Source organism: Macaca mulatta, chromosome 9 (assembly GCF_049350105.2).
Source record: "Macaca mulatta isolate MMU2019108-1 chromosome 9, T2T-MMU8v2.0, whole genome shotgun sequence".
Lineage (NCBI taxonomy): Eukaryota > Metazoa > Chordata > Mammalia > Primates > Cercopithecidae > Macaca > Macaca mulatta.
This window is the reverse complement of record NC_133414.1, coordinates 131,498,429-131,513,623: the sequence shown is the minus strand read 5'-3', so window position 1 is coordinate 131,513,623 and position 15,195 is coordinate 131,498,429. Positions and strand designations below refer to the sequence as shown.

The 15,195-nt window shown below is 51.2% G+C and overlaps 1 protein-coding gene across 9 annotated transcripts in view; it reads right to left on the bottom strand.

Annotated features, from left to right (window-relative positions):
• Positions 1–15,195, bottom strand: part of GRK5 (G protein-coupled receptor kinase 5) — a 253,439-nt gene that overhangs the window by 45,818 nt on the left and 192,426 nt on the right. The window contains exon 1 of one of the 9 annotated variants that reach the window (XM_077947628.1): positions 1,427–2,002. The exons of 7 other annotated variants lie outside the window; for them this stretch is intronic. In XM_077947628.1, the coding sequence (XP_077803754.1) occupies positions 1,427–1,453 (27 nt within the window). In that variant the 5' untranslated portion in view covers positions 1,454–2,002. Of the gene's footprint in view, positions 1–1,426; positions 2,003–15,195 lie in introns of those variants that run through there. One more of the 9 variants, XM_077947632.1, reaches the window with a different exon arrangement.

Here is a 15,195-nt window from a genome sequence, read left to right as displayed (position 1 = left end):
GGGGGTCCCCTTCCTTCCACATAAGGGGGCTGCCCTGTCCTGCCGTCACGGGGTGGAGGTCATGGTTTATTGGGGGGGCCACCCTCATTTCTCCTCCAGGGCAGGAACGGAGGAGGGGCACTCCCACAGCCATGCCCTGGCCGCCCCTTGACCCTCCTCGAGGGGATCTGCGTCAGCTACGGGAAGCCTGGCGTGGGCGGGGGCAGGGGTGGGAGTTGGGTCTTCAGCAGGAGCCAGGGCTGGAGGCTGCTGTGGGAGCCTGAGGGACGGGCTGGCCCAACAGTCACGGCCCCTGAGAGAGGCAGGCGTTGTGCTGGGCCTTGATGTGGGTCTTCTCATAAATTTTTACTTCTGTTGCTCTCGGGAACAACGCTGTGAGGTGGGGGCTTACTGTTCCAGGGTCACAGATGTGGAAACTGAGCCCTAGAGAGCTCTGTGAAGAGGTGTGTGGTCTCATCCCTGCTCATCGGGATGGAGTGCTGCGGGGCACTAGGTGTGCTATGGGGGTTCCGCAAATGCCCGCGGACGGAACACTTAGTAAGTAGAGGACCTAAGACTCAAATCCAGGCCTGCCCAGTTCCAAACCCTGCAATCTCTCCACTCCGCTTTGCTGAATGAATTGATGATGTTCCTGGCACGTAGTAGGTGCTCAACATGCTTGTTGGGTAAGTGTGTGTGTGTGTGCGTACACGCCTGTGAGGATGAGTGTGAATGTTCACAGCAGGAAAGAGGGAGATAGAGAATAACAGGTCTGCCCACCAGAAGGTCCTTTATGGAGTCATCTGGTCCACCTCCTGCCTTTGTAACATGCTGGGCCAATCACAGTACTAAGGAATTTTCTTAATTGAAACCAGAAGGAGGGGCCGTGGCCATCTCAGGCAGAAACTGTAGGAGAGGGCTGCTGGGTGGGGGAGAAGTGTCCTGGTTTGGGGGTCCCCAGCCTAGGTCCCGCCGTGTTGGTCTCATGGTTTCATTTGACCATAGGAGAGAATGCCCTCCTCCTCATCTTCGCAGTAAATTACCCCTTTGTTTGAGCAACCTGGAGGTAAGTATCTGCCACTTGCTGCCAAGAATCCAGACAAATTCACCATCTGTAAAATCAAGGGCTTAGGCCAGGTGAGCAGGAGGCCTCCAAATGCTCTTCACACGGCCAAGAGCTCCCCTCGTCTCGCCGAGCTCCAATTCCGTGAGCTCACTCAGCCCTGCTCACCCAGCTGCAGCGACAGGGTCCTGGGGTGGGGAAAGCAGAGGGTGGTGGGGCAAATGGGGGCTGTTCCAACCCTAAACCCTGGCTTGCAGTTAAACATGCTCAGACAGTCACAACCACAAAAAAAGGTTTGCTGAGCAGCAGGCGCAGAGAGCATTTCCTCACTTGAGGGTTGATTTAAGGTCTGGCTGACAGGAAGAAAAAGCACCATTCTTTCACCTTTTTAATCGAAACCTTCAGGGCCATGTGGAAGAGCCACTGCTGCACACCCTCACGTCCGTCTGGAGTAGTTCCTTTCTCTGTCCATGGCCAGGCAGGAGACGTGATCCACAAGCCCCAGACAAGAACAGACCAAAGGGAAAAAGGTAGGGTTTTGTTTTCGGGGTCACTGGGGAGAAAACAAATCAGCCCAGCCACACGCTCACCAGCAAAGTGCTGTGGCCTGTCCCTCCCTCCACCCTGGGTCTGATGCCAACATCCAGCAGCTCTCAGCCCAAGCACCCCCAGCTCTTCACCAGGGTGTCCTCATGGTCAGCCCAGGCGATGGACTGCACGGGCAGAGACACACTGGACCAGCAACCCGTGGGTAGAGGTCCTTGTGATCAAAGCTGGAAGGCGCTCACTGTGCCTCTTTTGAGTTCAAAGGAAGGTGATGCTCACTGTTTCCCATGAAGGTGGGCACAGCCTCCAATCAGAAGTGGATCTGAGGCTGGGTGCAGTTGCTTACACCTATAATCCCAGCACTTTGGGAGGCTGAGGCATGTGGATCACCTGAGGTCAGGAGTTCAAGACCAGCCATTATGATGAAACCCCATCTCTACTAAAAATACGAAAATTAGCCAGTCGTGGTGGTGTATGCCTGCAGTCCCAGCTATGCCACAGGCTGAGGTGAGAGGATTGCTTGACCCCAGGAGGTGGAGGTTGCTGTGAGCCAAGATCACACCACTGGACTCCAGCCTGGGCAACAGAGCAAGACTCTATCTTTAAAAAAAAAAAAAAAAAAAAAAAAAAAGAAGCAGATCTGCAATGAAGGTGAGGAGGCCGAAACTTTAGGGTTTTGTTTGTTTGTTTTTTAATTGAGACGGTGTCTTGCTCTGTCGCCCAGGCTGGAGTGCAGTGGTGCGATCTCAGCTCACTGCAACATCCACCTCCCGGGGTCAGGCAATCTTCTTGCCTCAGACTCCAGAGTAGCTGGGACTATAGGCATACACCACCACGCCCGCCTAATTTTTATATTTTTAGTAATGATTGGGTTTCACCATGTTGGCCAGGCTAGTCTCGAACTCCTGACCTCAAGTGATCTGCCTGCCTCAGCCTCCCAAAGTGCTCAGATTACAGGCTTGACCCACAGTACCAGGCTAAGGGCTCTTTACTTGTAGTCCTGGGAGCCATAGAATGCCCTGTCTCGGGAGACACAGCATTTCTACAGAAGCACTTCTGGGAAATTGAGGTCACAGATGAAAAGGACCTGAATCTCCAAGGCCTCAGTAATTTGTTGTGATTTCTTTTCTCATTCTCAATATTCACTTTTGTACCTAACCTCCCATTCTTTTTCTTAAAAAACATGCTCAGCAAGTTATTTAAGCTTCAGTCTCCCCTCAAAGAAACTCTGGATCTTCCCTTGTCTCCAACTCTCAAAGGGATCTCTCCAGGGCCCTTCCAGAGGCCATCATGCCTTTAGGAAGATGGCACCCAGTCTGCCATTTTTATCTTTCCTTGATGAACAGCCCAAAGACCTAGAGTCTAAGGGGCTCACAGGACTCTCTGGAGCCTCGAGTGGCTGGTGGAGGAGAAAGCGGGAGTGACACCGTGACACAGTGTTCAGAAGTAACCAGCATCCATGAAAGGCCGGTGACTCCATCATGGAGCAGACACACGCCACCACCCTTGCAACCTCCTGAATTCTTTGGCTGAGGATCTCTTGTACCTCTTTGGTGGTGACCCTGAGGGTAGCTGGTTTTTCCACCAGGCCAGGAAGAGACTTCAAGGCATGGGAGCTGTCTTTGTGAGCAGAGGTGGAGGTGGGGCCACCGCTGTGACAAGTCAGAAAGCTTCTTCAGCTAGGGTCCATCAGCCACACAGCTTCCCTGAGTGCCCATCCCGTGCCGAGGCCCTGAGGTCCACCCTAAGGACCCCAGCTACCAACTCTGTTGGCCAATGGCAGGAGTTCAAGGTCAGCAAGGACTGCCGGCTGTAGAGTGCAGGTCACAGCCCTTCAGCACCCAGGAGAGAGCACTCACAGAGGTGGCCTCTTTACAAACAGGTGGCTCCACGGCAGTGGAGAGGTTTGATCATGGCCCACAGGGTAAACGGGGTTTAGCCGAGCAATAGGGAGGACCCTTCTGCCCTCCAGCTCATGCCGTTTGTGCACTAGGAAGTCTTCCTAAGACTAGGGGTCTGGATGAATTCACTTTTCCTAATGGCAGAACCGACACTTTTCTAGACGCCTTTCAGATGGCAGGGTTGCACTGAGGATCACAGGCAGACAGCAGGCTCAGGGCTATGAGCAACCAAGTGAGGGCCATGTGGCTGGGAAGTGCTGGGAGCAAGCCCTGCCTCAGGGCTACAAAGGGCCCGGGGTGGTTCCAGCCCCTTCACAGTGCCCTGCTGACCTGGTCACCCTGAGACCCAGCGTGTCATGTTCTCTGGGTCAACAAAGTAAAAAAAACCCAGCCCTTCAGAAATAGCTGCAGCCCTTCAAGAAAAAGAAAATGGACTGGGTTTGAAAGACCCTGACCCACATTTCCTTTGCTATTCCAGTGGCTTCACAGAAATAAGAATGAAGGGTGCTTAGGGGTGGGGAAGCGAGGGAGGACATCTTTAAACGCTGACAGAATTTAACTGGGGGCCTGAGAGCTGGGCAACTTTAATGAGAAGGAAAGGAAAATACACAGTGACCCTGACCCAGACCCCGACCCTTTACGTCAAAAGCAAAAGACGATAATTAACAAAATGCAACGTGCCCGGACATGGAGTGAGAGGCCAGCTGAGTTCTGTCAATTTGATAATCCGTGGTCATGACCCGCAGGCCCAAAGTGTGCAACAGGAGATGACGCGCTGTTTACACAGGCCGCGCACGCGGGGGCTCGCGGGACCGGCGCAGCTGCAGGAGCAGCAGGAGGAGTACGATTCTTCCTGGCCAGTGGTTTGCATGCAGCCAGCTCCACCTGGGCCAATGCAACCACATGCAGGTCACTGACACATGGAGCCCAGGCCCCAAGGTGCTGGGGATGTTCACGGCAGGGAAATGGTGGGGAGTGTCCCTCATTCTTTGTGCGTGAGAAGCAAGGGCAGGGCCCGCCAACTTTCCATCTTCCAGAATACCCACCACCCTCCTCAATCTGAAATCGTGTTGGATTTTTTCTCTGGTGAAGACTTCATTCCTTGGGGCTGGGAAATAAAGGGGCAGGGCGGGGGTGGGGGGGGTTGCGCAGGAATCTCCCAAGAGCCAGGAAATTCAAGAGAACCTGCCCCCTACCTCAGACACGTGATGCCATTTCTCTGCCCAAGGTCCATGGATGGGGAGGGCCTGCCAAGCCACAGGGACCAGGATCACTGCCCACCCAGGACAGAGTTGGGGGTGCCCTCAGGAAGCCTGTGGCTGAGTCTTCTGTCTGCCGCCACTCCAAAGAGAGGCATTCTGGGCAGGAAACACTATACACACACATTAAGGACAGGGTCAGAGGCAGAGCCAGCTCCGCCAGCATCAAAGGAACCTCCAGTTTTCTGACCTGGAAGGTCACGAGAAAGGAAAAAGGACCTGGATGGGCCTGCCCTGGCCTGCTGTGAGGAGCTCCGGCAAGGCACATCAGCCTCAAGGGCGTCAGGAGGCGCCAAGATGAAATCAGGCTGTGGGCAAAGACAAGCTGTTTTCCAGGAAAGGTTGGTGAGGGGTGGGGTGTGTCTACTTGAAGGACAATTACACAGTCATGAAATATGCCGCGCGGGAGACTGTGACGTGAGAAGATGCTAAGGACACAGTGCAAAGTGGAAGCCGAGGCCCAGGTTGGGGGCCAGGAGCTGGGCTGGGCCCCGGATGGCGCTGGCACACCCAGCCCCTGGACGCCAGCCCGACCCCGCCTCTAGGGCTTGCTCATTCCCCGGCCTTGCCGCCCCACCCTCTGCTACACCTGGGAAGCTGATTCAGCGGGAACTTTTGTCTTTGGTTAACTTTCAAGAAGACAACGCAGAGGAAGAGAAAGATCACAGGCTCCAGCACTGGACAGGCCAGCTTACATCCCACTCTTTTCTTGCTCTTTTTCTTTCATTGTGGTAAAATAGACATAACATAAACTTCACCATTTCAACCATTTTAAAGTGTACAATTCAGTGGCATTCATTACGTTCATCATGGCAACCGTCAACCTCTATCTTGTTCCAAAAACGTTTATCATCCTAAACAGACGCTCTGTACCTGTTAAGTAGCAACTCCCTACTCCCTCCCTCCCACCGGCACCCTGGTAAATGCTAACTTACTTTCTGCCTCTATGGATTTGTCTATTCTAGATACCTCATAGAAATGGAGTCACAGAATATGTGGCCTTTTACGTCTGATTCTTTCCGTTCACGTAATGTTTTCAAGGTTCATCCACACTGGGGCATGTATCAGCGCTTCATTCCTTTCTGTGGTATAACATTGCACTGTAGAGATAGACCACTTTTGCTTATCCATTCATCCGTTGATGGATACTTCAGTTGTTGCCATTTTTTGGTCATTGTGATAATGCTGCTATAAATATTTGCACACTAGTATCTTTTTGCATCCATGTTTTCTGTCTTTTTTTTTTTTTTTTTTTTTTTTGAGACAGGGTCTCGCTCTGTCATCCAGGCTAGAGAGCAGTGGTGCGATCATAGCTCACACCGCAGCCTTGAACTCCTGAGCTCAGGTGATTCTCTCACCTTAGCTTCCTGTATAGCTAGGACTGCAGGCATGCACCACCATACCCAGCTAATTAATTTTTTTTTTTTTTTTTTTGAGATGAAGTTTCACTCTTGTTGCCCAGGCTGGAGTGCAATGGTTCGATCTCGGCTCACCACAACCTCCACCTCCCGGGTTCAAGCAATTCTCCTGCCTCACCCTCCCAAGTAGCTGGGATTACAGGCATGTGCCACCACACCCGGTTAATTTTGTATTTTTAGTAAAGACGGGTTTCTCCATGTTGGTCAGACTGGTCTTGAACTCCCGACCTCAGGTGATCTGCCTGCCTCAGCCTCCCAAAGTGCTGGGATTACAGGCGTGAGCCACCACGTCCAGCCCTCCAAATTTTCTTTTCTTTGTAGAGATGGGGGTCTTGCTTTGTTGCCCAGGTAGGTCTCAAACTCCTGGCCTCAAGTAATCCTCCCGCCTTGGCCTCCCAAAGTGTTGAGATTACAGGCATGAGCCACCATGCCCAGCCTCCCTGTTTTCAATTCTCCCAGTTTCATCATGATGAACTAAAGAACTCTGACTGCCTGGGGTAAAACAAGGACAACAATGTCTACTACATAGGACAGTCATGAAGATAGAATGCACTAAAGCTATAAAGCATGTAGCATACAGTAGGTGCTAAATTAATATTTTCTCCCACCTTCTTCACTAAAACCCAGAGAGTTAATGACTTAGTACTTAACTAGTAGAACTTCCGGCAACAGCCAACTTCTCTGCTTTGCACAGACATTACAAACGTCTCAGCATTTAGACACTTACTGGCTTAAAGAAAAAGTGCCTCAGAGGAATTGAAGCCCAGCTGCTGGCCATCCCCAGTGCGAGTAGGAAAACCAAGTCAGTAGGCATCCCTTTTGAGGCCTCCTCTCCTTACTTCTAGCACAGAGTTATAGAAAGCTCCACAAGGAACATTCCAGTCTCCTCTTCCAACCGGGGTCTCTCTGGGCCTCAGTTTATTTATCTAGGAAATGAGGAGTTTAGCTCAGCTCTATGGTGTTTAAACTGGGATCCACAGAACCCTAAATGTTCTCCTCAAATTCAGAGCCTGGGGAAGGGGAAGGAGAAGGGAGGAAAAAGGGAAGTCCAGCCCCCAGCTTGGTCAACCACAGATCTTTTTTATCTGTTTGCATGCTGGGAATCTGTAGATAAAACTGCGTGCAGGGCCCAGAACTGGGCAGCCCCTGAGATTTCCCTGGGCACCCATCCTGAGTGAGCCTCCACTTCTTGTTATTTTACATGGCTGTGATGAGGACTTAGCAAAACACGGAATATGAAGCTCTAGGCTACAGTAGCAGCTTAACAAACGCTAGCTGTCCCAGGACGGCTCATGAGCACACATGTGGCTTGATTTGTGAATTCCTCTCTGCTGCTCCCAAAAGTGGGAGAGGAAGAGGCCCAACCCCCATCCCTTACTACTGCTGCTTGAGAGATCTCCTGGAAGTCCCTTTCTCAAGTTTTCTTTTCAATCCTCTTCTGCCCTCCAGCCTGTTTGCAGGGCTGTGGCAAGAAGCTGGAAACGCTGGTAGATGGCCTAGCAGGGGCAGTTGCCCAGCCAGACCCTCTGCCCACGTGAAGGTGGACTCTGAGCTCACTGGATTAATTGACAACAGGATAGAGATCCTGTTCCGGGGGCTGGAAGATGAGGGCCGAGCAATTTCAGCAGAGATGAAAAGCTGTGTCTGGGACCCCAAGCCCCACGGAGAATGGGACAGGTACTTAGAAGGGAGCCATTTGCCCAAGCCCCCCATATTTCACACCCTTGGTTGCCCTGGAGACCATGAATTGGCTGGATGAGCAGGCAGACTCTAAGCAGGACCAGGGCCATGGACCCCAGGAAGGGAGATCAGGAATGAGGACTCCCAGTCCAGTGCGCTTTGCCCTAGGTCATGCTTGTCTACCAAAAACAAGCCAGCATTTCCATTTCCATAACGCACCATAGCTGGGAAGCAGAGAGTTAGCCCGGCATCTTCCAAAGATGATGAGAGGTCTTAGGAAGTACAGGGACACAATTAGATAATATTGAATCACTCAGTGAAAAAGTGATTCTCTTCGGATCTCCTGCAAGCCTCCCATCATGAAGTAGAAAGTCGCAGGCAGTGCTACTGTCTTGTCATCAGGTCTCCCACATTCACTAATCTCCTTTAAAATGACAAGGATGAAGCCTTCAGGCTCACAGCCTCATGCAGGCAATAGAGTATCTAGCTTGGATTTAATCTTAATTTTTCCAGTTACCTTTATGTATGACAAATCAATACTGGTTCTCCAGGCATGTTCCTGGTACAAGGTTTCCTTTTAAAACGCATCTATTTTAAGTTAAAAGATGAGCTGATTTAAAGAAAATCATTGTATAGGTAACTGTTAAGGGTAGTCTGCAAACATGGCCAAAACCACACAAGTGCTAGAGAATGACTGATGGCCACAAGCTCAGGTGAGCGCCATTTTTATCAGCCCCATACTCAGTTGGGGAAACTGAGGCTCCAAGGATGCAGAGCTGGAAAGTGGCAGGACTGAGGTTGCACGAGGTCCTAGGGACAAGGATGAAGCCGACTCCCTGTGCCAGAGGCTGAGGAGCTGTGTGGGTTTGCTCGGCCTCCTGACGCTGGTGCCTGGGTGGGGGTGGGGAGCCAGAAGAGGGAATTTGGAGTCGTTATTATTTCCTTTCATTCAAGCTCTTGACTTTATAAAATGTGGATGTTTTCCAGAGAGCCCAACAAGCACTACGAATAGATTTCTTTTGTGTGGAAACACAGGCTGATGGGTAACTTCCCCCTTCACAAGAACCAACTTCCCTGTCTTACCCTATCATTGTTTATTGAAACAAAGAGGCAGCCCTGCATCTACAGAGGGCTCAGAGAACAATATCCTGCCTGCAGACCTTTGGCAAGAAATGCGCTCTAAGAGCCGCCTGCACAACGGCCTTCCCAGTACCCCACGTAGGGATGCCATACCAGTTCCTTAGAAGCCTGCCCCAACCCACCTGTCCACCCCCTTGTCCAGGAAGAACCCACACAGGCCCTTTCAGTAGGACCAGGCACCGGGTTTGAGCTTCCCCTGGAATCCACTGATAGTCCCTAAGAAAGCCACATCAAAACTGGCACCTCCTGCCAGACCTTAGTAACTGGGGTGGGGCACTGCAACCACGGAGACCAGCACTGTTGCTGCTCACGGGCCCAATTAAAATGAGACGCAGCAAAACGTCCTACAAGTAACACAGCCAAAGCAGGTCACACAGGCGCTTCTCCATTTTGGACCAGCCTCGTCTCTTCCCAAGTCTCAGTTACCTGGTCTGTAAAATGGGTACACTAATACCCACCTTGGGGAGCTGCTAGGAAGTTCCAGGAGCAAGTCTGTAAGAGGCCAGTGCGGTCCTAGGAATGGAAGAGCTCAAAGTCTGGAGAATGTTGTCGTGTCAACTAGGATAAGGGGCTGAATGTCCAAGAAGGACCAGGCCTGGCCCTGATCTTTCCAATAGGCAGTGGGGCTCTCGTGCTTCAAAGGAAGACCAGGTCATGGGGCTAAATGTGCATTAGGATTTCTTTACTTTGTTTCCATACACACCCTTTCCCTTCAAAAACTGAGGCCTTCTTACAAGGACAGATAAGACAAAATGAAAACAAGTCATTTAAAAACAAGTTACAAAAATGAAACCTGAATGTCATCAAAATGAAAAACCTTTGTGCTTCAAAGGACACCATCAAGAAAGTGAAGACAACCCACAGAATGGGAGAAAATATTTGTAAGCCATATACTGATAAGGAACTTGTATCCTGAACATATAAAGAACTCTTCTGACTCGACATTAAAGACAAACAACCAATTCAAAAATGAACAAAGAATCTGAATAGACATTTCCCACAGAAGATACGCAAGTGGCCAAAAAGCACAAGAAAGGGTGTTCAACATTATTAATTATTAGGGAAGTATGAATCAGAATCACATCAAGACACCACTTCACACCCACTAAGATGGATAAAATAAAAAAGACAGAAAATAACAAGTGTTGATGAGGTTGTGGAGAAATTGGAACCCTGCTGGTGGGAATTTAAAATGGTACAGTGCTTTCAAGAACAGCCCAGCAGTTCCTCAAAAGTTTAAACATAGAGTTATCTTATGACCCAGCACCTCTACTCCTATGCATATACCCAAATGAAACATGTCTACACAAAAACTTGTACCTGCATGTTCATAGCCTTATTATTCCATAAGAGCAAAAAAGTAGAAACAAAAAGTAGAAGCAGGTTGGGCACGAGGGCTCACGTCTGTAATCCCAGCACTTTGGGAAGCTGAGGTGGGTGGATCACTTGAGGCCAGGAGTTCGAGATCAGCCTGGCCAACATGGCAAAACCCCGTCTCTACTAACAACACAAAAATTAGCCGGGCATGGTGGTGGGCATCTGTAATCCCAGCTACTTGGGAGGCTGAGGCAGGAGGATCATTTGAACCCGGGAGGTGGAGGTTACAGGGAGCCAAGATCACGCCATTATACTCCGGCCTGGGTGACAAGAGCGAAACTCCATCTCAACAACAACAACAACAACAAAAAGGTACAAATAACACAAGTGTCCATCAACTGATGAGTAGATAAATAAATAAATGTGTTATATCTTTACAATGGAATATCATTCAGTCATGAAAAGGAGTGAAGTGCTGATACATGGTACAATGTGGATAAATCGTAAAAACATTACGGTGCGAAAGAAGCCAGTCACAGATGGCCACATATTATGTGATATTCCATTTCTATGAAATGTCTGAAATAGGCCTAGAGACAGAAAGTAGATTAGTGGCTGTCAGGGCCTGGGAGGAAAGGGGAACAGGGAGTGACTGCTAACAGGTACAACAGTTTCTTCTTGGGGTGATAAAATGCCCTGGAATCAGAAAGCAGTGATGGTTATATGATTTTGAATCTTTTTAAAACCACGGAATTGTACTTTAAAGGAATTAGTTCTATGGTATGAGAATTATATCAATAGATCTAAAAAAAAAAATGGTATTTTTGGTTTTTTTTTTGTTTTGAAATGGAGTCTTGCTCTGTCACCTAGGCTGGAGTGCAGTGGCGTGACCTTGGCTCACTGCAACCTCCCCCTCCCTGGTTCAAGCGATTCTCGTGCCTCAGCCTCCAGAGTAGCTGGGATTACTGGCATGTGCCACCACGCCCAGCTAATTTTTTGTATTTTTAGTAGAGACAGGGTTTCGCCATGTTGGCCAGGCTGGTCTCAAACCCCTGACCTCAGGTGATCCGCCTGCCTCGGCCTCCCAAAGTGCTGAGATTACAGGTGTGAGCCACTGCGCCCGGCCATAGGTATTTCAAAAAGTCATCTGTAATGGTGGATGAAATATAATTCTGTTTTCACTTATGATTATTATTATTACAATGGGAACATTTCCTGGGCCACCTCAGCTCAGAGTGACCCCCCCCTTCTGAACACCTGTCACCTATAATCTCAGCTCACACACTCAGATCCAACTGTGGCCCGCTGGCCAGCTTCTGTGAGCTAACAAACCTGAGACCATCCCTAAGACACGCCATGCTCATGGCTGTCTAACCAGCACCAGAGACGAGCCTGCCATGTGATGTTCTTAACTTGGGGGTTGAGGGATGGGAATGTACAGAGGGAGGCTTACTGGTGTGCTCACCTAATATTCCACATGCTCCTCTCCCTTTCCCAGCCTCCCCACTGGCCATGGACCGCGAGAGGAAGTGATGAGTGTTGCTTCTGGGTCAAGCACTTAAAAGCTGCTGTGCTTCCTTCATCCCTCTCTTCCCCTGTGGCACTGACCATGAGACGACACATTCAAGATGGTGGGTCCACAGGAGCAGCCAGGATCCCTGAGTCACCCAGGGAGAAGTACCCAGAGGAGCTGATGACCTAATCAGATGATGCATGAGAAAGAAATTAACCTTTGCTGGGAGAAGCCCCTGAGATTTGGGGGTTTGTTGTGGCAGCTAGTATAAATCATCCGGACTGACGCACTGCCTCTGTCCAGCCCTCTGCAGCTGGAGGCCCTCTGGACCCTTGGCCTCTCACACTCCACAGCTGGCAGTTCCATGTCTGAACGATTTCCTCATTCAACAGCCTGATTTTGAAGGCACAGAGAAGGTGGGGAAAGGCAGATGACAGGCACTGCTGCCGGGCATTGAAGATGCCCCAGCTACCACGCTCAGTACTTGCTGCTTTTATTTATGATCCTCATGGCCGACACTCTTGACAGATGAGGAAACTGAGGCACTGAGAGGTTAAGCAACTTTCCCAAGCCCATGCAGCCCAAAGAGGTGACATCTGGCTTTGAAACCAGTTCTACCTGACCCTAAAGCTCACCTCCTTCTCGGCACTCTGCTGCCCTTCTGTGAGCTCTCCAACAGCTCTCAAGCCCTTCCAAGCCCACCCTTGGCTGGCGCCCTGTAACACCCCCAAAGCAAAGCTGGCTGTGTGTGGGCGACCGATGCAGGATTCGAGGCAGTGTCCATGGAGTGGGCTTTGCCTCTTGGGATAAAAACTTCAGGCAAGGGTTGGTAGGGCGTCCTCCGTGGGGAGGGAGAATGGAGCTCCAGGCATAGACATTGCTTAGACAGGGGCTTTTTATCCTGGCTTCCAACAATTACAAGATGGCAGACACCTCAGGATGTGAGCTCACCAAGCATGGCTCCCCAGAGACATGAGGCAGGAGAGCTGATGGGCCCATGGAGGGCAGCTTCCAGAGCTCCCCTCAGCATTTCATTTCAACCAGCTCACATTGATCGAGAACCATGTGTCCAGCGTCATGCTGGGGCAGGGACACAGAGAGCAGATGCCACTGTCTCCATCCAAAGTGAATCCCCTTGCCTCTGCCGAGAGCAGGTGGACCTTCCCACAGCCCTCATCCTGTGCTCTGTCTTTCCTGGGGACACCTCCACCCACCCAGAGACTCAAGACAAAAGCCCAAGGGCATCCTCCTTCTGCCGTTTTGCAAGGCGCTTGTTCCTCCCCATCCCCAAGGCTGCAGGCCCAGCTTGGGGATCTGGGGCTGCTCCCCAGATGGCCTCTTGCCTCCAGTCCTTCCTCATCCCCCTTATTACTCCTCCATGAGGTCAGGGGGATAATCCTAAAATACAAGTGGCACTCAAAGCACTGGCAGCTCCACACTGCCGCCACCTCAACATGGCTTCCCAGTTCCTATAGCCCAGAGGGGCCCCCTCCCCATTCCCACCCCCACAGCACTGCCCACCCCGTGCCCTTTTCTACCTCTGTGCCAAGGTTTCTCAACCTCAGCCCTATTGACATTTTGTCCCCAGGTAACTCTGGGTAGGAAGCTGCCATGTGCACTGTAGAATGCTCAACAGCAACCATGGCCTCTATGCATCAGATGCTAGGAGCACTTCCCTCCCCCACAACTCTGCCAATTACAAGTACCTCTAGATAGCCCCAAATGCCCACTGCACTGCACCTATGAAGGCCGCTCCTCCTTCCCCTTCGTGTCCAGCTTCCTCCTCCACATCCTTTAAGATCTGATTCAGCAGCATCACCTCCTGGAAGGCTCCCCTGGCTCACCTGGGCTGGGCTGGGGCAGCTTCTCCAGATCCTCCACTTCCCTGAGCACAGCTCCACCACTGCTCCCATCATGGGGCATTTGGTTAATCTGCTTCTGTGTTGCCCCCACCCTGAAGGTGGGCTCCTCGAATCCCTATCATGGGGCACCGAATCACAACAATGGAACAATGTGTTCAGAGACCACCCAGGTGAGGGCAATGGGCTCTGATGAGAGGTGGAAGAGGCTCTGTGCAGCTGGGGATGTTGGGGCTAAGCAGGGATACAGAAGCGAGAAAGACAGAGTAGGGGACAGTGCCTTCCAGATAAAGGGCCTTCTGGGGCACAGCCTGAACGAAGGCCACAAAGTATGGACGTCCAGGTGAGCCTGGGAAATGGTACGGCCAGAGCCCAGTGTGGGGCTGTGGGAGAGGTCCCAGGATAGGATGCTGGAGCAGAAGGAGGTGTGGGCATGAGGCTCTTGGATGTGTTCTGTAGCCCCAGGTGTGCCGGAAACTGAAAAAAATGTTATGGTCAATAACTTTGGGAAATGCTTTGTTAACAGTTAAAGAGGTTTCTTTCTTGCAGGACTTCTCAGAGCCTTGAATATGCTCACATGCTGAGTGAATCCACCAGGGGAGATATGGCATTACAGTGCTGCCCACATGTAACTGACCACAGAGCGCTTTCTTTCACAGAGCCTCTCCACTGGCCACTCTCCCATGGTCTACCCTTTGGAAAGCACTGCGCAGAGCTGAGACACACGAGCTACATACTGAGGAGGGGGCCCAAGGCAAGGACCATCTGGGCTTGGGGACAGTGGCTTTGGGGTTGGTCAAAGTCCTTTGAGCCAGTGCTGGGGCCTCAGTCACTCACTCAGCTCCTCAGCCACCACCTTGCTTCGCTGCATCTGGGGCCCAGGGGCATGTGAGAAGTCAATCAGGCTCCGGAGCAAGCTGTCATGGGACGGACGGTTATGGGAAGGAATGGCAAAGTTTATTGTAGGAAAACAGTTAACCCAAGGCACGGATCGACTACCTCCCCCGGAGGCCTCCCTGGCCGTAACAAATGGTGTGGCTTAAAGTTTTTAAATTGAGGAGAACTTAAGGGAAAAAACGTGGGCAGGCTCTGAGGCACTTGTAAAACCATCTGAGCTGCTGGGGGAGTCTGGGCCCCATCCCTCCAGGAGATGGACGCAAGGCTGAGCAGAGGTAGGGAGGTTTGGAGAGTTCAGGTCAGAGGCTGCCAGCAGGGGCTTCTGAACAAGGCTGGCCACAGGGTGAGCCGGTGGCAGCCTTCATTGGCTGCCCCAGTGCCTGCCTATACCCTGTTCTTGGCTAAGCCACAAGAGCCTATCCAGCCAGCAAGGTCGGGCAAAGGGAGCACTCCGCCCTCACTGCAGATCAGAGCCAGGCCGCAGACAAGTGGGAGGACGGTGAAGGAGGGTGAGGAGCCTATACCCAGGGAAAACCACCAGGGGTCTAGAATTACCCAGACTTGGGTTCAAATTCTAGCTCTGTCACTCACTAGTTGTGTGACTTGGGATGCGACAGCTCCCC